The 21338-nt window shown below is 40.7% G+C and overlaps 1 protein-coding gene across 3 annotated transcripts in view; it reads right to left on the bottom strand.

Annotated features, from left to right (window-relative positions):
- The window catches only part of GPR107 (G protein-coupled receptor 107), a 36699-nt gene extending 18130 nt beyond the window's left edge, over positions 1-18569 (bottom strand). The window contains exons 1-14 of one of the 3 annotated variants that reach the window (XM_075716185.1): positions 18459-18569; positions 13164-13289; positions 12283-12333; positions 11945-12033; positions 11093-11267; positions 9273-9299; positions 9001-9057; positions 8036-8143; positions 6357-6490; positions 5370-5445; positions 4286-4359; positions 3584-3701; positions 2429-2559; positions 503-546 (exon numbers count right to left, since the gene is read on the bottom strand). In XM_075716185.1, coding sequence (XP_075572300.1) covers positions 503-546; positions 2429-2559; positions 3584-3701; positions 4286-4359; positions 5370-5445; positions 6357-6490; positions 8036-8143; positions 9001-9057; positions 9273-9299; positions 11093-11267; positions 11945-12033; positions 12283-12333; positions 13164-13289; positions 18459-18569 — 1321 coding nt within the window. Of the gene's footprint in view, positions 1-502; positions 547-2428; positions 2560-3583; positions 3702-4285; positions 4360-5369; positions 5446-6356; positions 6491-8035; positions 8144-9000; positions 9058-9272; positions 9308-11092; positions 11268-11944; positions 12034-12282; positions 12334-13023; positions 13049-13163; positions 13290-18458 lie in introns of those variants that run through there. The other 2 variants (XM_075716184.1, XM_075716186.1) reach the window with 2 other exon arrangements.
- Positions 18570-21338: the final 2769 nt, after the last annotated feature.

Here is a 21338-nt window from a genome sequence, read left to right as displayed (position 1 = left end):
GTTGTACAAACATGGACAAGTCAAGAACTGTTACACTGAATGCCAATTTCTGTTTTGTTTCATAATGAGGTATGTTTCCCCTCTATTCTGGCAGGAACAGATTTCTGCAGAAATTGAAATAAGGGAGTCTATTTTGACTAATAGTCAGCAATTCTGGAATTCATTTCTAGTTCTGCTTCTGAACACTTGAGTCTGAGAAAAGAAGGCACATCTGTCAAGATGATTTGCTCTAGATGTCGTGTCTAGCTCGAGCACTGAGAGCTGTGCAAGTACCAGAGACCGAGTTCCACATATGAGCTCTGATAGTTAAAGCAATACATGAAAAAGGTCATTTTTCCAAAAGTTATTCCCACTAGCTCACCGAGGAAAAGCAGTGTGACAATAACATAGTTTAGATCTGTAGTTTTAGTTTACATACTTTAAGTCAACATCATGTGTTTGAAATTCTACCATTATCTTATGGCATGTAGCATAAAACAGAAAAAAATTACAGATTACTTACCTTTCCCATCTGTTGCTGAAGCCTCCTGTAAATGTCTTATTGACCTGAAAAATAAAAATAGAGTAGATTAGCTATAATTTTTGCACTCCCTTTTCACTGCAGCCCTCTAGAACACTGACAGGTTTTGTTAACTCTTTATGACTGGGATATGCTTGTAATTAACTGCGCTTAGCATGCTTGCCACTGCACATATCTCACCCCAATCTCTTCAGCTCAGGGAGTTAGTTCAAGTATCTGTATCTCCTTGCGATTAAGAAAGCCAGTTGCCAGAGCTTATTTCAGCCTACAGAAAGCTTTGTGGGAGGGAGGGAGCAGAGTGAGAAACTGAGGCATTTTCCAGCATAATGCTTTCCACTTGTACAATTAAGCTGAGCTACTATTCAGAGTACTGCCAAGCATTTGGCATCTTACTGCTCTTTTAAGTTCTTTTCATTTAAATAGTTGATTACAGCTTACATGTCTACATAGGCAAATTATGTAAGAGAAGCTACCCTGCAGGAATGTAAATTCAAGGGCCAAGTCTTAGTCACCTTGTTCACATGAGTCATCCCACCAGCTGCAGTGACACTATCCAGATGAAAAAGGGGCAGGATTTTGTGTCCTGGGCTTCACTGCCAGTTTATGTTGGTACCATGACAATGCAGGAACACTGGTTGCACACTATAAACAGTTACAGGATAGCTCACCCAAATGCATTTGTTCTTCAGATACAGTTCCTTTATGGAAAGCAAGTTTTTACTAGCGTAACACTAGGTAGGACATATAGATTAGGCAGCAAGAGCTGTGACTGTAGAAGTCACCATTATCATAGGAAGCCAGAGTCTCGCCACAATTAAAGTTAATACTCCTGCAGTTTTATTTACCATACCCAAAAGCTCTCAACCTCAGAAGAGCTACAGCATTTTGACTGGAGTGGGGGAAGGGCCAAGTGGGTAGTGCAGATTTTTTTGGAAGACATTTCCCAGCCTTGGCAGAAGGCCACCAAGACTGTGTAGGGTTTTGCCCTTACACAGAGGACAATTGGGAAGGTAAGGACAGCCAAAACCCAGCCTCACAAGTCAAGCTGAAGCTTACTCCCATCTGCTGAGCAACATGTATATGTCTTTACATATACATTATGAAACAGTTCTCTGAAACACTCAAGAGTTACACACTCTAGAGTGATGACATGTTTACTAGACAGACATTTATATTCACTCTGCCCTTCAGAAAAAAAATACTGGAGAAAAAATGAAGAATATTCTGTGTTTACCAACCAAGAAGCCAGAAGCTCCTCCATATCCTCCTTTAAATCCAGCTGTTTACCCAATTAAGACTAAAATGAATTTAGAAGATAAATGTTCTGACTAACTGGCAAGAAGCAACAATAGTGTTTATCTGAATTATCTGTGTTTTGGTCAAGTTTTATATAACCAACATTATTCCTTGCCAAGTAGAGTGGAAGGAAGGGCAGGCAAATGTTCCCTGTGGGATTATTTCTTCTAAACAGTCAAGTAAAAATGCAGCTACTCTGCTTGAAGGCAGCACTGATCTTAGACAACACCATTGTTTTAGAATTTAACAGCCTAGTTTCCAAGCACAGTCAGTACAGCAAAATCCCATTTCTCAATGTAGAAGAGTCAGCACTTCTGCCAAATTCCAAGTCTCAAAAGCTCCTATAGTCTGCACTGTGCTGGCCACACTTAAATCGCCACCCACCTTACCTTATCACCACTTTAACATCCTCAAAACAAGTGCCTTCCACAAGACAAGACTGAAGTCTTAAGACTGATATAGTTTAAAAAAAGTTAACAGAATGCTTGACTCCAAAGGACTGACTTTTTCGGCTTTGGCAGTATCTTTAGCTCTAACTAGTAGTCAATACTCATTAGTTCACAAACAGCTCAAGCCATCTGGGCTCAGAAACCACACAACACAGTGACTCACCATACCACTGGAAATAGGATAGCTCCACAACACAGCAAGTCTACCAGGAAGAGGATTTCTTTCCATAGTCCATATTCAGTTGTCCCCTCTTCTGTTGACTCTATAATAATGTATGCCACATTTGCCAGTACCTACAGGACAAAACATGCTTAATGGTTTCAGAAGCTTTCCAAGGAGATACTAGATGTGGGCTGCCAATTCAGCAAAAGCTGTCCCACCGTTGCAGAAAGAGCCCATTCAGTAACATCAGTAATTCTTCTGCAGCTGTATGTCAGGAAAGTCACACATTCAGCAGCATCTTCACAGGATTTACAGAAATAAAACTGATTGGAACTTATTTCTGCTGACATTCAGAAAGTAGTCCTTTTTGTTATATACTACACTGAATCTACTGTATCACTAGAGATAAAAAGAGCAAAATCTATTTATAAAAATATAGAAACAGGACTCCCCATGTGCACAGATAGCAAACAGTCTAAATGCATTATTCCAAATTAAGCCAATAATTCAAACTGGTCATTGACCACATCTTGTACTCCATACCCGAGCTCTACAAGAGCCTCAAACACTAATTATATACTTCTGCTTTTGCATCCAGGTAAGGGATTCCATCTGGAAAGGCAGAAAAGCTGTTCTGTTTACAACAAATAGAAGTGCTGCCCTCCTATTTACTTCAGTTCCTAGAGTAGGAGACAAGTACCGATCACTTTGAACACACTGGGAAAGTTTCCCTCAGACTGAATGGACCTACAAGCCTCAGTTCCCCCCCCCCCCCCCCCTTTTTTTTTTTAATTCAGCTTATTCAGCAAGCATTTCAAAAAGTGACAACTTTCATTTAATTTCTCTACTTAGTAGTTTAGTACTGTTTTGCAGCCCAAGTTTTGCCCCAGCATGAATATACCTACATTATAGGTAGTTGTTCATTTGCTGATGCTATTTGATCACCATTATCCGATACTCAATACTGGGAGAAAAGTGGGGAAAATTACAGAAGTAACTTCTGGCCCAGGAAATTCCAGCTCAATAGAAATTGTAACCAATAGGCTTATACAAGCAGTAACTATGCAGTATTTTGTGAAGGATTCACAGCCTTTTACAGTTTCCACAAGCAGCTCTCCCACAAGATAGTAAGTATTGACACAGCTCAGTCCTCACCTGAAGTGGGATGACAATCATGAAAATTTTTTTGTCTTTATCTGACAGGATGTGTTTAATGAAAGCCCAGCCTGTGCCAATAAGGGCAATAGTGATGAACAGAAGAGCACCCTTCAGTCTGAAAGAGAAACAGATACTGCAGTGAGAGACTTTATTTTTCACACTTCCTCTTGTGCCCAGGTTCTCTCCTACAGTCAGTAAAGCCACAAGCCCAAACAAATGCCTTGCTATTCATAATTTTGGCAAGTGGTTATCCTACAACACAGAAGCAGATGTACTTGCTTACAACTGTGTGTCACATAGCAATATTACACTTCATTCACAATTGTCAATATATGCAATCTTTTCCTGGGGGGAGTCATCCATTCACCATCGTGAACAGGAGAAAACACTGGCAGCTGTACCCTCTTACCATTCATACCAAGAGCAAATTAGATACTTGAATATTAGTGTGAACAAAGAAAAGCAACACATTTCTTCTCATTTTACTCCTCCACCCAGATAAGTACCAATTCTCTGCAGCTGCCCTCTAAGTAGAGCTTTCCCCTTCCCACAGGGCTGATTGTTGTCCTGTCATTCAGACCACAGTACCAAAGAATCAGCAGTTTTCCAGTTTGCTCAGGAGGGAGGGAGGAGGGCAGCCCCACAGGGAATTCAGTTTCATTGTCTGAATCCACCACATCAATCTCCTGACATACTTACAGGTGAGTGATGTAATAAACAACAGCCCAGCCTTCAATAGGAAATCCCTGAGAAGAAATGTAGTGATAGTCGATCTGGAAGCAGAAAATACAGTACATTACAAGCTGCTCATCAGCACCCCACCCATGTCTATAAGACAGGTCTGCTTGACAGCCACTTCAAGTTTCATTTTCCAACCAGTGTGTACAAGCTCAGATCTGTTACATCTTACAGAATACTTACTCCAAACACATTCTAGCTTTGTTTAGCAACAATGAGGTCATTTCCGTTTGCTGTATTTCCTAAGTGTTAGTGGATATATCTCATACAATCTACATCCTTCCCACACAACTCCCACACTTAACTACAGTTAAACAACTGCATTTGTAACCTATTTATTCATTCATTGTTTAAGTTCAGTTGCATTAGGTGACTAGAGGCTTTCTAGTTTCACTTTCACTGGATACCAGATTCAATTAATTAGACTCCAAAAATGTTTGCAGCAGTTATCCTATCATGAACATGAAGGTGAAGATCACAGCTGGCACAAACTCTGAAGGATTAAATGCTTGCCATTACCTTTATTTATGAGATCTTTCCAGTGGAAAGGCAAAGTCAACACAATTCAGCAGAGACTTTATGTATTCAAAGTGTTAAGGCTTATAACGTTAGGTCTGTTACAGGATACCATAATACTTTAGATGAAGTAGTGCCCTTGAATTTTACAAGCATTCATCAAGGTTTCCATTTATTAACATTTATTGCAAATCACGTAGCTGAAGCAGCACCACAGCTTGTTCTTTTAAGCCAGCCTCAGATGGCCAAAACATAAGAATTCACGGAACTCATTCAACCCTTATATATGCTTATGCTTGCTGCTTCACCACTTCAGGCCATGATCTCAATTTTATTTAAAGTCAGAATTTGCTGATGAAAACTGAATCACTTCCACCAAAGAGCTGCAGTTCAGTTCCAATGCTTCAGTATGAAAGACGCTTCTCCCTCCCTCCCATTCTCCCCCCCAAAAGCAGATTTCTAACAGCACGCCCTGGATTCCATGCTTCTACTGCCTAGCTGAACAACTTAAGGCAGACATTATACGTACCGCATGGAAGACTAAGGACAGAGATTTTGTGAAAGGGAGGGCTGCCATTAGCCAGTGAATCTTAAAGACATCATTTCTGGGAAGAGAAAAAGAAGGAAGAGCATCAATTAAAAGCCAGCAGTAAAAATTTCAGGTCCCAATGGTATTTCTTTAAAACCTGTAAGTGTTAAACAGTAACTCCCAGGCTGAGCTGGCTATTAGTATAAAAGGACTCCCCTTTAATGCTGCAGTCCAAGTTTTTGCAAGATCCTGAACAACATTTCAACTAGTGTTCTACAACTCTGATTTTTAATAGTTGGGTTAATTAAAAATAGTAATTCATAGGAACATCTTGCATATATAGATCATAACTGTTAGAAAGTTTCCCAAACATAATTCAAACATGTATTACTTCACCCTATGCCCCCAAGTCACTATACCACACCAAGTGAACTCCCAACTACAAATAATCTGATCTCCAAGTGAATTTCAGACTAAGTCAGAGGTAAAGTCAAAATGGAATCATAGGTGCTCCTGGCTTCTGTTACTATGCTTTAACTATTAAGAATCATGGTTTTCAATTAGGAATTCCTACCACTTTTGACTATAATCAAAACGTTTGACTCTCCACTGCCATAAGCTGCCATTCCCCGTAAGAATTTGATCAAGTTGTTCTTGTTATTTAAAGTTATTTTCAAACAGCATTCTTCTTCTGTCAGCAGCTATAGGAATTTCCTATTCATTTGTTGCCACAAGATATTTCAATATGTACACTACATGAAGAATTTCTTAACATAAGACGTGATAACTTTAGAACGTCTGCAACAGTGATACTGATGGAAGTAGCTGTTTTCAACTATAAGCTATACATGTTAGGCATGCAATATTGAGCCAGATTTAAATTATTAAATCTGTCTGTGAATTAGGCATTATAAGAGGAGGAATAAGAAACACAAATCAAAGAAGGTAGGCCCATACTTGTCACTGACACCAAACTAGTCCGCTTACCTGCGTTTACGAAGTATGTGGATCCATACAGTCCCAGACAGGAAGAAGAAGATAGCCATGGAAATGTAAAGTTTTGGCAGCGGGATCTCACCCGCTGAGAGGTAGCTTTCAGGATTCTTTTCCGTAATTTCTATCTGAATATTAAAGGCATGTTATGAGTACAGTTGAAAAAACATTTTGTAAAAGCACTGAGTTAACAATTACAGTTCACAATCAAATTCCCTCATTTAAAATTGGCTTTTCTGAAGCGGTGACTGTTATGAGACTCAAAGAAAAAAATAAAAGCAACTCTTCATCCTCAGAAATCTCAAAACATTTTGCAAAATTACACCCACAACAGTAATTTCCTTGAAAAGCAGAAAAGGACAGAGGTTCCTTCCAGTGCTTCAGTTATGCAACGTAATTCAGAAAGGCAAGGTAATTTTCCCAAAGAATAGTTCCTCTCTATACCAAACTTCACAGAGTCTGCCCACCTTTGATTCAGAAACAGTATCTACAACCTTGCATAAACAAGCAGGTTTTTTTAGCACAGTCCCAATTTTAGGTGTGGAGTCATACATAGCCAAAAAACCTCACTCTTGGGCTTACTACAGTGGATTTCTTCACCTGTGAAGAGAAAGGAAGCACTCTGCTGCAAGCCTATTGCCCTGTGACTGAGAAAACAGAAGCTTAACAAAGCTTAAATATAACATCCTATTTATGACCCTAAATGGCTTGGTTATAGGTGCTAGGACTTCATTAAAATAATGCATCAAGACTAGTTTTCAGTACAGAAACCGTCCTGCTTCTCTAAATACAACTAAGCAGGTTAGTTATCCAGGTTTTCTTCTCTTTCCAATTTCTTCAAAGCAACAAACAGCAATTCAAAAACTTGGTCTTCTAAACATACAGCTTCAAAAGCAGATTTAAAGTAGTCTAGTCCGAGTTAAGTTAGGGCTGCTAAGTTTTACCACCTACACATTCCCTTGCTTTTCCCTTGCTGTAGCGTCAGCACAACCATGTAAAAAGCCACGCAGGAGTCTGGTCTGGCTGAGAGTTACCTCAGTCAATAAGAGGATTCATTACAGAATAGCTCACTATAGACCAGCATGGATGCCAGCACGAGCACAGGAAAGAGAGAAAAGGGAAAGCCTGAGCTGTGATAATGCACTCTGGCTCAAAAGAGCATAGGACCAAACCCTTGGATGTTAAGAGATAAGACATTTGCTATAACATATTGCCTTTAAGATGTGCATCTAACACTGTAAAAAAGCATCTTTAATTAGGAGAGAAAAGCAAAAACACTGAATTCACAATACCAACAATTTAGACTGCAGCAACAGCCTTAATATCTGCAATTGTGTAAAGAAAAAAAGTGATTTTTTGAGCACAGCAAAACAAACAGCTGTTTTAGCTCCCATCTCATTACAGCATCTAGTCACAACTGTGTAGACTGAACCCAGCCCACACACAGTCTTCAGATTTCCAGACATTTCTCCAAAACTAGTATTTTAATTCTTCTTACTGTAGTTGCTTTCATCAGAAATGCCACTACAGAGATTAAATGCACAACTCTGAATCACTTCCCACCCCATATATACACTCACGTACAGTGTGTGCTTGGTATACAAGCTAGAATTGGAAGCTGAGTATTTCAGTCTAAGTGAATGAGTTAATTATACTTTAGAAGCTATACTCACATCGAGACTAAATAGCTGATCATTATTCATCTCCTCCTTGTCAACACATTTATGGAAATATAGGCTGTAAAGACCTTCTTGGTTATCAGAGCTGATGTTAAAAAAAAACTGAAAATAAGGAATAGGAAAGTCAGCATTCTTCTCATTCACAACAGTTGCCCTGGTAAGAAGCCATCTCTACTGAAGCATGAAAGAAGTCAGTCATTTAGGGTCAGCTGGTTCCTTTCAGCAAGCATACTGTTCTGAGGATACCAGCATACCTGCAAGTTTCAACAGAATTCCAGATGCAAAATCATTGTACCTATCTATGATTATGTGGCCTGGTAATCCAAGACCTTTATCCAAAACCAAGACCAGGTATCAGTGTTTAACTTAGCTCACCACAGAGAAAAGATAACAAGAAGTGTTAACCTAACATGGTGAAGCATAAAGTTTTGACCACACATACCCTGAAGCTTAAGCAGCTATTCTGTTCCTCCCCCAACTATACAAATCGTGATAGCTATGGAAGTGAGATTTGTGTCACATAACAGAATTTAACATGTGTTTGTTTTATAGTAACCAACAATCACAAGTGAACCAGTGTGCTGAAACAAAGCATTAATCTGGTTTCATACAAAATGGCTTCCCCTTAAGCGAGTCAGTCAGGTCACAGCTATTTGTTGTTAGAAATCTGTATACACTAGTTGCATCACAGTAAACTTTAATATGCTGAGGCTCACAGACTAAGATATTTAGAACTGCATCATACCAAAGACAGTTTAAAACAGCTCCTACACCTTATGAAGAACAAGATTTCCAGCACTTATTCATAACAAGATTCCACTCAAAAACTTACTGAGCTATCAGAGGCATCTATACCAAAGAAATGGGATTTACAGTAGAGAACAACAGACTTTTCACAAAGAAGTACATTGAAGGAACTGCCTGCACACATGAAGACTAGACACTGACAGACACCCTACCTGAAATGAAAAAGTTCCTCTATCATTGTGAACAGGATGTTCTTGTTCTACCATGCTCTGGGAAAAGGGAAAGAGACACTTAGAATTTTTTTTTTTTAAGCAGGTAACTACCACATTTGGCTACATCATCCAGACAATCAAAACTGCATTCTGTATATTTACAGTGGAAACTGAGAGCAATAGAAAAATAATACTCTCCACTTTCTGGCTATGCTCATACTGGAATATTCCCCCCCATTCTTTCTGAAATAGAACAACAGACAGTTTCTTACCTGGGAGGATGTTGTACTTCGTTTAGACTTGTTATCTAGAGGATAAAAGCATTAATGGTACATTTAGAGTGTTTGCATTTAGGCATCCTCATAGACTACCACCTTTTACACATTGCCAATACCTTACCCAAATCTTCCCATACTTGTCTGTGCAGCAGTTTCCTAGATAATCATTAACAGAGATTCTTTCCCAGTCCCTCCTTACTCTCCCGGGACCCCTCCTACAACTAGCACTCACTCTGAATGCATCCTTCAAATGCTAGGATAGGCTTCTCTACTATTACACCTTCTACAAAAGCCTACCCAAGAAATCTTCCAACCGCTCCAACTACAGTGATGCAGGAGGCAGATGACCTATACCAGATGCAGGCTACAGCCTTCTTTCAGACAGTCTACAGCTATGACTATTGATGTTATGACCAAGTACTGTTAATCCCACTGACTAATCTTAATCTGGACATTAATACATGACCTGATAAACATATGGAAGTCCTAATTAGCCCTGGAGAAGGAAAAAGTTCTCAGCGCTCTGCTAAGCAAGGCCCCAGTAAAAACACAAACAAGCCAAAAACCAAACAAAAGCACAGGTGACCTGCCAAGTCAGTATCTGTTCTACACTTGAGAAACTTAAAATTGACATGAGACTTCAAAAGAGCAGCATGTCAAGTTCACAGTTTCACTCCACTCTTATATGAAGCTTTTCAAGCATAAGGCCATCCCATTCTACCAGGACAGAAAAGTTCAAGGCTTAAGCTTTGCTTTTGGCTCCCACCCCTCAGTGCACTGTCAGTGTGCATGCTACACTTTTTAATGCAAGAAAAAGCAAAACTAGAGCTGTCAGATCAATTATCTTCAGTGCCACCCAGCTTTAGTTCTTGACTTGTTAGAACAGAACAGCTGTGCAAAATTTTCAATGATATCAAAGCTTGTGAACATGACAGGCCAAGACAGACTCGGACTACTCCAGATCAGACTGTTCTGAAGTCTAAACTCTTCCAGGAAGGGGTAACACGAACTGTTTAGAGCTAATCTCACCAGAGCTGAGATTATAAAATTGTTTCATCTGTTGGTCTGGAAGCCAGACAAAGATTTGTGCCTCCAAGAAAGATTACTGGTATAGTTACTTCTCCACCCCCATAACTTCTAAGCAACAGACCAGATTTCAACTCTTTATACACATACATTCAAACTCATACAAACATTGGCTGGAAAGGACCTGTATTTAATCCAACTCCTGACTCAAAGCATGCCTAATGTCAATACTATATCACATTGACCCTGCCTTTGTTTAGTCAAGTATTTAAAACCTCAAAGGATGGAGGATCTACAACTTCCACAAATGATCTGCTACAATGCTGGAACACCTACCTAGGAAAGTCTTATTTTCCCTCCTAACACCCAATCTGAGACACCCAAGACTTAATAAGGGGGAACAGCCACAGGCTGCACTGTGTGCCACTACTAAAAATAGCTTGGCATCATTGTCCTTCCAGCCTTCCTTCAGCTAGTTGGTTTTGGCTACCAAATTCCCTGTTAGCCACCTTTTTGCCAAACAAGAGACAACCAAGTACCTCAACGCCTCCTCACAGGTACTGTAGGTCTCCGAGTCACAGCACGTCTCTGCTGGATCAACAGAACCGGTTAACACAAATCACTGAGCAGGACAGACTCCAGCCCAAAAGGTAGCTCTATGTACAGGTTTACACAAGACTGTGCATCAAATTCTAGTCCAAAGGGACCCCAGAATGTGACCACCACACACTGCTGGATACACATCAACAAGGAACTAGCAGTGAGAGCACATATAGGTCAGGTTTAGCAGGCTTACCTTTGCTGTCTGTATTTTGGTTGGTCTTTGCAGGATTTTTACCAGAATCATTGCTCTGTTCAGAAGTTTTTAGCAGCTTGGTAGTTAAGGCAGTAACATTTTCCTCAGACGTGAATGAAATTTTAGGTAACAAAGAAGCAGCTTCTGCAGAGAACCGTACTTTCACACTAAATAAAAAGAGGTTTTATACAAAATGAAAGTGAATCAACGTTCATAAAGAGCCTATCTGTCATAGTCTACATATACCCAATAAAGGGACATCAACTTGTCTCGACTTGTTTTTTTACCATAGAGAACAGCCAAGCACCAGATCATGACTTACAGCAGCCTAGCACTGAACTGATCACTGTTGGAGAATTCACACTATACATTTGCATCAAATATAAGAGCAGCTGAAGACAAATAAGTTTATTCAGTTTTGGTTACCAGATTCTCATTAGAAATTATAAGACCAAATTATTTTCTACACAAACAGTTACAGTTGTTCTTGCAAAAGAAAGCAATGCAGCCTCAAAGGTACTTCCATAAAATAGGTAATTCAAGAGAAACAATAAAACAGCATAATCAGTGCAAGAGCTGCAAAATTGAGCCAAGACTTCAAGTTCATGCCTTCAGCACAATTAAGGTACGATTCTTTTGCCCTATGTCCCCTTATCCGTCCCACATGCAGCAAGAATTCTTGGACCATTTTATACTGCAGATTTTTCTTTCACTCTCAACATAACCCATTAAAAATAAGCTAGATGCACAGCAGCTTTCCAAGCCCTTAAAGAAATTTCACAAGTGCTACATTAGCTTCAGCTAGAGAAATAACTTTAAAGTGTAGTGTACACTATTTACTCACACTTCAGTTTTGAATTCCAGAAGTAAGATTACAACAGAGACATCTTGCTCTGGTGTCTTTTTCAAGATACAGTAATCCACTTCTTCATCCTGATAATACAAGGAAAACACCTTTGAAGTGCCCTCCCGTTTATAAGAAAAGGGACATATTCCCCTCCCAGGCAGATGTTACCATTCTTAGTCCACCAAGTTGTAAACTTGAATTATCCTTAAGAACCTGCCCATGTCTAAAGCCCCCACTCTTTTTTTTTTTATTTTTTATTTCTTCCAACCGTTCCTGGAGTAACATAGACTATGAGATGTCCTCAGCTTAGAAAAGTTCACTTCTCTTACTCTTACCAGGTAAGTGGAGAACCCATCATTCCTTGTTCGATCCAAACTGAACCCCACCTATGAGATAATTGAGAAGAATCTGTCAAATTAAAACAGCTCAGGTTCCCCTAGTATCAGAAGCCAAAACATCACTGAAAGAGTCAAAGATACTGCTCTCTAAATAAATTAACCTATGTTTAAGGCAGAATCCAGGTATTTCTCATTAGCTAATTTAGACAGAAAAAATTATTTAAATCTAATAAACTTGCTGCTTCATCCATATCCATCAAGAATAAAATATATACTGATTCAAAACCAAACTAGAGTACGTTCTGTCCCTGAACCTTTTAACTTATTTCAGTACTTTTCCAGATGTTTTTGCTTGAGGGAAACATTTAATACTTTTAGTAATAAAGAGGTCAATCTGTGCAGAAGAGTAAGAACACAGGTCTGTTTTCTACCCTAGTATTTCAGTCTCTCTATTAACATCACTAATATAATGTGCTATATAGCATGTAGTGTTAAGAGTCCTCTAAAAATAAGAGAGTCACTGTTCTGGAAACCTACTGAAACAATGATTACAAGATGCATTGCAACGCAACAGGACAACAATGTGAAAACCTCACATCAGAGGACTGCTTAGGAAACCTATGTTCAATATAGGTTATGGATGTGTGCATCAAGTTCAGTAGAGGATCAGGTAAGTTAAAAGTTTATCCTTAAAGCAGAATGGATAGTGCTCAAGGATAAATCTCACAATATACATACCCTCATAAACGGCTCACAGTGGGGAGCAAAGCCAACAGCACCACCAGTTAGGATCTGACACCTCAAACAAGGTAAGGCATCCAGTGCAAGAGCAATTTCACAGGAAGCTTAATATAGTCATTGGACTCAAAGTAACTTACTGATAAGCTATTCTTGTCATCAGAGCCCACAGGTGGCTTCAATGAAAGGTTGCTGACATGGACTTTCATGAAACCACCCTTGAAGAAGCCAAAGGTATTCAGGTGCACTTTCTGCCTCACATCATCCTGTAACAAAGGAAAGAAAGTTTACAAATCACATACACAGTCATCTGCACCAGCAGTCAAAGAGGAATCAGGGTGACAGAGATTGACACTTAAACTTAAGTATTCATGCAAAACATCAATCTGATCATACCAAGAGCAAATTTCTTTAGGATACCGTCAGATATAACCAATTGTTTCACTGGAATCAACCAACTCTTCCAATAACCTGAACAGCAAGAACTTTAAATAACTGTGTCTTTCTAATTACCTGGCTATACTACTGAGAAATATGCAAGAAAGAAGTCTGAAAGAAATTAAATACCTGGCATGAGTGATTAAACAAAATATTGCTACCAAAAAAGAAGACTGGAGACTGTAGACAAATCAAGACAACTATTGTTTGAATACTAGCTACTGTCATCGCAACAGACTGAAGAGCAATTAGTTGACCACAGTGATCTTACCCAGCTGGGCTGGATTTTGGCCAAGTGTTTAACAAGTATCACAGTGTATTGTCATCCCATCTGATTTTCTGTGTTAGGCAGGTCAACATTTGGGCAGTCAAACACCTAACACACTGGAAAATTAGCATATGGTGTAGATGAGAAAACTTCTTATGTAGTCCCATTCCTCCATATGATTTTTAGCAGGGCCTTGCATCATGTAAGTAGGATAAATACTGAAAACTGCATACATGTGTTCAAACAGAATTACTTGGGTTAGTTTCTCTAACAGGAAAATTCCAATCTCTTCCTCTGCTCCCAGTCTTAGTTGCAGAATAATTTACTGCCTGTCAGTCTGGCAAGGAAATTGTAGAAATTGATCCCTTTCCATGCCTTGCTCAGCTGATAAATGTTCAAGTACAGTGAGGGTTTGGGTTTTTTTTAAATAAGGAGGTCATGAAGGACCTCGCATGAGAAGTAATAAACATTACACACAGTTGCCACATCAGATGAGGAAAGGTCATATCCCCGCTACTGCACATTCATAAATCAATTAATAGGTATGCAGTTGGACCCTCAAACCTACTGAATCATTAATCAGAAGAAAAGCAGAAACAGAGCAACAAAAATTAAAAAGCAAGCTTAAAGTGTGATCTACAACACTTTTACAAGTTGTCACTAAAAGTAAGAAAATTGTTTCTTCTTCCTGTTTCTTCTAGGAAAAGTTAATCAGATTGCAGAATACTCTAAGCAGAGAAGTCAGCTGCTAAAGGTAAACAAACTGTTCTGGACAAGGTACTGGAAGACTGGGCTAAGAATTGTAGAAGTACAGTAAGTTGTCTCTCTTCCTTTACCCCAGTATTAATTTTGACATCTCTGCATAAAACATTCCTGACACGTAACTATCACTCACTGTAATAGCAGGACACTAACGCTGACACAGCTAACGTGTAATCTAGCTGTAATAAGATTGCCCTAATAGAATCATGTTAACCTGGCAAATAACCAGATGGTTCCCTTAATGCTCAGAAGAGGAAAAAAAAAGTTAGTGACACATGGCTCACAGCAGATGCTTTGTTCAACAGAGTATTATAGCTGTGCTGTCTTTGGGTTCTAGGTCACTTAATGTGCTCGACACAAGAGCCCATCTGGTTCCTTTAATACTGCTTTCAATATCATTTCCCAGTCAGAAGATTAATGCTAGCTCTTTACATCACACATCATACGTAATTAAACACATCTGGAAAGACAAGCGTTTACCTGAGTGACTAGGTAGAGGGGAATATGAGGGGGGAGATACAGTGTCATCCAGCCACAAGGTGTTCTGCACCTTGTAAACATGACCAGAGGCAACTGCTTAATTCAGAGTACTTGCAAAAGCTATTCAGTTCAATTTATTGACTCTGTGAGTTTACTAATATGCTCTCCACCAACAAAAGATAATTAATATACACCACACACACTTTCCTGCCCGGTTTTATCTCAGCTTTGAGTGCTTAGAGTTTACAGATTTAGTTCACAAATCCTTCAGCTTTACATGATCCCACACACACTGTCACCAGTTGCCACCAAGCAACAGCACATGCTCCAAGAGCATCTACTACTCTGCGTATCAACAGCTTAAAGATACTGGCTTACTAATAACTGTCTCACCTCTCACAGGAGGTTTAACAGGTTGGAAGAATCTGGCTTTCATTTATATCACTCAACCACTGACTTCAGAAATATTCAATTGGAAGTTTACAAAGGTGTGAATGCATACAAGTGAATACTTCAGCATCTGAGTTGTTAGCACACACATTATTTTAACTTACATAGGATGCATTTAACAGTTAAGTCTACCATTTGAGAATGGATGACCTGGGACTCATCACTAGCCAATACAGGAAATTCTCAGCTTATTTCCATAAAAATCTTCCCCACTTCTTCAGGATAAAAATGGATCCGGCAACATTTGAATAATATTACAGGAAAGTGGTATCCAAGAGCCTGTAGCCCAGGATAGGCAGAAAAATACTCTTTAACATTTTACCCAAAATCTAACTGGGAACACACTATTAGTACAGTGGAAGTTTCATCAGAGAGTGCTTACCCTTACATAGAAGAGATTTTATTATTTGTGTGAGATTAATAGCAAGACTTATAATTTGTGTCAGATTAAATGAATTATTGTGAAAGGTATTTTCAACTTCAGCAATTGAAGCCTGACACCTACCAACATTAAAAGGCTACAGTATTTATACAGTATTTGCAAACCACCACTGAAAAATAATGTCTTCCAAATAGTAATTTAACATGAAATTGCAATCTTGGCAATATCATAAAATAAGAGGGGTCTTCCTTCCCTTTTGGAAGCCAGTTAATTACAAAGATAACTCACTTTAATCAGAAACTAACACCACAGCTGCTACATAGCATTGTCAGTTGGATGGTTCCTCTTGATAAATCACTAGGAAACTGGTATGTTTGGATATTCACTAGCATTAAACTCAACTTCCTCATTCTCTGAGACAGGTTGCCATTGCATTACGCAAAACATAAGGCTTCAATATTATAGCATTCAACTGCTAAGACAAAAAAAAAAAAATCAATCTTATTTTAGGTCAAGAGAAACATTCCAACTACCAGCTACTTCTGGAAACCTCTGAAAAATGTTTCCAGTGTTCTATAACTTCAGTTTGTGTAGGTTTGTTTGCGCTTTTTTTAAACATATGCCATTAAAGTAATGAAGCTGATAACAATCGCTACTAAGAGAAAAGAGCCTCCTTTGATGAGGTTAGTGTAATATCAAGATTCATACAAATCCTTTTTCTAACTCTGAAGAAATAAATCATTTTGTATGTTTTTATAAAAGAAGTTACTTTCAGTTACTCAGGAAACCACTCAGACTGTGGCTTATTTTTCTGACAACAACAAAAAAGCATCACCTTAGCATGCTAATTACAAAGATACAAGAATGAGGCTATTCTAACTTCAGCAATAACAGCTTGTTTGAGGAAACCCAATATCAAACACTCACACAAAGCTGTGGCCTTTACCTTGGCATAGCGTCAAAGCACACTTACAAGCAAGAAGCCGATGGCAAGAACACTAGAAGGGAGATTACATTGTGAAACAGTAGTTGTTGGGGGCGTGACGTTTACATAAATGCTGTAAAGCAGCAGAGAAAGCAGAAAAGGAGAGACTGTGCTCTAACAATAAAGCTCCTGTTTATAGAGAAGGTGGACAAAAACAGTAACGCACCTCTACTTTCCACAGTGCTTGGTGGGTCAGTGTTGCAACTCACACAAAATACCTACAAAACTAAAAGCATACCCCACTTTGATTGTAAAAATCAAACATGGTTTAGTAACTGATCCAGGTGGTTAAGAGACACCCTAATAGGAACTAGAAGCCGTAATGTTTGCTGCTGAGAACATTTGCTTCAGGCCAGTTTGACAGCTTTCTATGTATGGGAAAACTATCACCCCAGGAGAGATTCTCCCAGCACTCAATTGTTGGTCACAAATTCCTCAAAACAATAATGTAACCAGCACACACTTCCTAATTTATTGCTTCAGAGAAAAGTTTACTTTTTCTGAAGCAGAACAATATTCATGTGGTTGCACATTAGCCAATTACATAGTCTGGAAAATTCCCTATGAATAAGTCATGAATGTCCCCTTGGCATTTACTGTATCTCAAAGGCTGAAGGGGAGCTCCTGCAAAGTTTTGGCACTCTGCCTAAACTGCTATGAGAACACAGTAATGCTGGTCCTAGTCATATACCACTTTATTAACTTCTTCCAACGTTTCTATTAGCAAAATGTTCCATTTTGTTGACAAGAACATAATTAACAACCTCATTCTGAAGATTTACAGAGTACTTAATGAACTATACAGAGGCCCTTAAAAAGCATCACCCCAAACGCACAGTTCCTCTATCGCGTATCCACTGCACAGCTTTTCATTTAAAACACAACAGGTAGCAGCACTCTGGAACTGCGGATCTTTGCCATGATCTGCACCACTTCCCACCAACCACCCTGAATAACTAGTTTTTCTCAAATATAGGCACAGGACAACACAACACTTTTTCAAAGCACAACCAGAACTCTATTAAACTGAAATAGAGAGCTATCAGCATCAATATCTTTTTCAGCCTCTACCAATCGCTTTGTTAGTGTGAAGAAACTACATCTGGAAGGCCAGTAAGACAGCCATGCAGTCTTTCAGAGTCGAGCAACCAGTGATCAGGATAGCAAGACTCCGGCAGAGCGCAGATTCAAAGCAAAAACACCCCCAAACTCCCTTCAGAAGCTTCCCCACATCCCACGTTCAGCCCTCTCTCATCACACACAGCTTTCTACCTCGCTTTTAACAGGACACGAAGCTTGTGCACCTTCAAAGCACTGCAGTTCTGAGGCTCCTTCACACATTTTCCCCACGACGAAGAAACAGACGGCCAAAAAGGCAGGGATGGGGCTAAGGGGATGCGGGGGGGACACAACAGGAAAATCAGAACACGGCGAGGCTCGGGCAGGCTGAGGCGCAGAGGGAGAGCCCCGAAAAGTAGCGAAGAAGGAGAACTGCCGGGGGAAGGCAGCGGGACGAAGCTGGAGGCGCGGGGAGGAGAAGAGAGCCCCGGACCGCGGGAGGCGGGCACGGCCAGGCCAGGCCAGCCCCGCCGCTCCTCTCAGGCGACCCGGAGGGAGCCCAGCGCGGCCGGGGGCCGAGCCTGCAGGGACCGGCGCGGCGCAGACCTTACTTTGAGGGTGAGGTGATGGACGCGGGCGCCGGCCGGGCCCGTCCAGAGCAGCACCAGCCCCAGCACAACCGCGGCCCGCGACAACACAGCCCCAGCGCCGCGGGCCGCCATGTTTTTTCCAGCATCCGCATCCTCTTCCCGAGCCACTTCCGGGGTCAAGGGCCGGCGAGGGCACGTGACCGCGGCGGGGGGGGTGGCTGGCCCTTACCCCTGTCACCGCCGGCTCTCCCCTGTTACCGGCGTTTGTCCCCCGAAACCGGGGTTTTGCGTCTTCCCAGCCCTTTTCTCTCCCTCTAGGGCCCTTCTGCGCTGCCCCCCGCCCAAGTGCCGCCCCCCACGTTGCCCCCGCCTTGGCCTGCGCCCCTCAGCGAGGGCCACGGCGGTGGCCGGGGCCCTGTGGCAGCCCCCTCCTTGCTGGTGGCCCTCGCTGCTCTCACAGGGGACGCTGGGCAAAGGGAACCCCGCTGAGCCTTCCCGAGAATATCCTGTGTGGAGGTGCTGGGCAAGGCCCTGGTTTGGGGTGAGGTGGCACGGAGCTGCTCTGCCCCCCGGGTGAAGGCCGGAGCCCTTCCCGCCCGAGCCCTCGGCCGAGCAGCGTAGTTCACAGGGAGGTTTGGGGCTGTTGCTTCCAGCTCCGCCGGGGATCAGCCAGCAAGTTGCAGCTTCTTCCTGGGAGCTACGGTGAGAGCAGGTGTCTGAGCATCAGGTAGTCCAAACAGCTGAAAAACTGCTTTTCTGTTTAAAGCTGGGTTTAGAGTGTTACTTTAAAATATCACAAAAAAATACGTAACAAAGGGCTTTCTGCTTCCTTACTGGAACAGTTTTGCAGCTATTGAACTATTTGAAACTGGTAGCTGTAGTCCCACTAAAAAATTAAATGACAAGCAGATTGGGCCTGGAGCACAGGCCTTATGAGGAGCGGCTGAGGGAACTGGGGTTGTTTAGTCTGGAGAAGAGGAGGCTGAGGGGAGACCTTATCGCTCTCTACAGCTACCTGAAAGGAGGTTGTAGTGAGGTGGGTGTTGGTCTCTTCTCCCAAGTAACTAGTGATAGGACGAGAAAAAATGGCCTCAAGCTGCGCCAGGGGAGGTTTAGATTGGATATTAGGAGAAATTTCTTCACGGAAAGGGTAGTCAAGTATTGGAACAGGCTGCCCAGAGAGGTGGTGGAGTCCCCATCCCTGGAAGCATTCAAAAAACGGGTAGATGTGGCACTTTTGGACATGGTTTAGTCTAGTCTACCCTTAATCAGTTTAGTGTGGACTTGGTAATGTTAGGTTAATGGCTGGACTGGATGATCTTAAAGGTCTTTTCCAACCTAAATGATTCTGTGATTCTATGACTTCTGTGACTTCTTTGTTGCTCAAACTGAGAGTAACACAAGAAGGAAAGTGAACATGAATAGCGGCAATTAAAATGGCTTTTAGGTTAACACACTGCTAAAAAAAATTTTGAAAGACTATGCAATGTGTCTTCCTTAAGGGAAGTCATCAATATAAATAAATACAATTCTTGAATGTGGAGTCCTGTGCTGTCAGCTCTTGGAGCTCAAACATTCTGATTTTCCCTTTCAGTGTATGGAGTAACAGCTATGCAAGTTTCTTCATCTAGAGCCAGATAAACAACTAGTTTGGACCAGGCAAGTAGTAAAATGCAAGCAAGGGTGAACAGGCAGGGAAAAATCCATAGTCTTGACCTTTATATTAACAAGATTATGTAGAACATCACATCTTTGTACAGAGATAATTCAGATGTTACTGCACGTTACCCATTACCTCTCACAGTTTCATTTGCCCCATTTACCTATACTCTTAGGTAATAAAATAAGCACAGAAATCTCGCCATCAGCCAAAGAAACCTGGACTGGTGCCAGAAAATATCTGGAAGCATGAAAAAACCCCTATCTTCTGTTTTTCTGGTAGGATTATTTCTCTGGGCAGTAACGTGTAGATGCCGCTAGATGTCCTGTCAGCATCAGGCCTTGTGCACGTAGCTACACCCCACAGATGGTAAGAAGCCTATGTAACTACAAACGTCAGATAATTTATTCTGAAAACTTAACTCTGGTCCAGATATTTTCTTGGAATTAATATTTTTAATGTTGTAATTATTATAATTCCTGTGCATGGACCACCTGGGAAACCTAACGACTTTTGACTCCTGAGAGATAGTTGCTTACAACCACAGCTGCAGTGCAGGCTTTTCATGCCTTGCTCTACTCCTAAGTATCAGGCACACTTTGACTACTTCAGTGGTCAAATAGCATGAGGTTTTCCCCTGTAATTCTGGGGACTGGCTCAGCTGAAGAGCCTCTCTCAGTCTGAAAATGCTTCCTAATAGCAATTGGGGATTTCTTTGCCACAGACTAGAAACTGTCTGAAGATCTTTATTTTTTTTCATGTAACTCCCCACCAACTATTAGGATATTCTAGTAAATGTAAGTTTCCCACTTACCTAGACTAAATAATCTCAAAGTTAGAATTTACAACATGTTTATTTTGGCTATGTATTTTGCTAAGAATTTGTATGTTAAAAGATGTCTATACTTAAATTCACATCCCTATCAATATGCAAACTGGCTGCTGTCTGTAATGAATATGCTATGACAGCAACTCTTATCATTACATTGATATGTTTTACTGTAGCTTCCAGACAAGATTCGCCTTGTTCCAAATGTGCTGTTCCTAGCAAGTACAGTTATTCTCAGCTGTGGTTAAATATATTCAGCCTGGATATCTTTTTCCTTCTTCATTGTATTTTCACATGTACCCAAATATCTAATGAGAACATTTCGCAGATTATTTTTTTTTTTTTTAAAGTGTATCATGGGCAACTATTGAGATTGGGTGGAAGGCATCAGCAGTGTCAGGGAAATCTTAGC

This window comes from Pelecanus crispus, chromosome 9, assembly GCF_030463565.1.
Source record: "Pelecanus crispus isolate bPelCri1 chromosome 9, bPelCri1.pri, whole genome shotgun sequence".
Classification (NCBI taxonomy): domain Eukaryota; kingdom Metazoa; phylum Chordata; class Aves; order Pelecaniformes; family Pelecanidae; genus Pelecanus; species Pelecanus crispus.
This window is presented reverse-complemented; position numbering and strand designations above follow the sequence as displayed.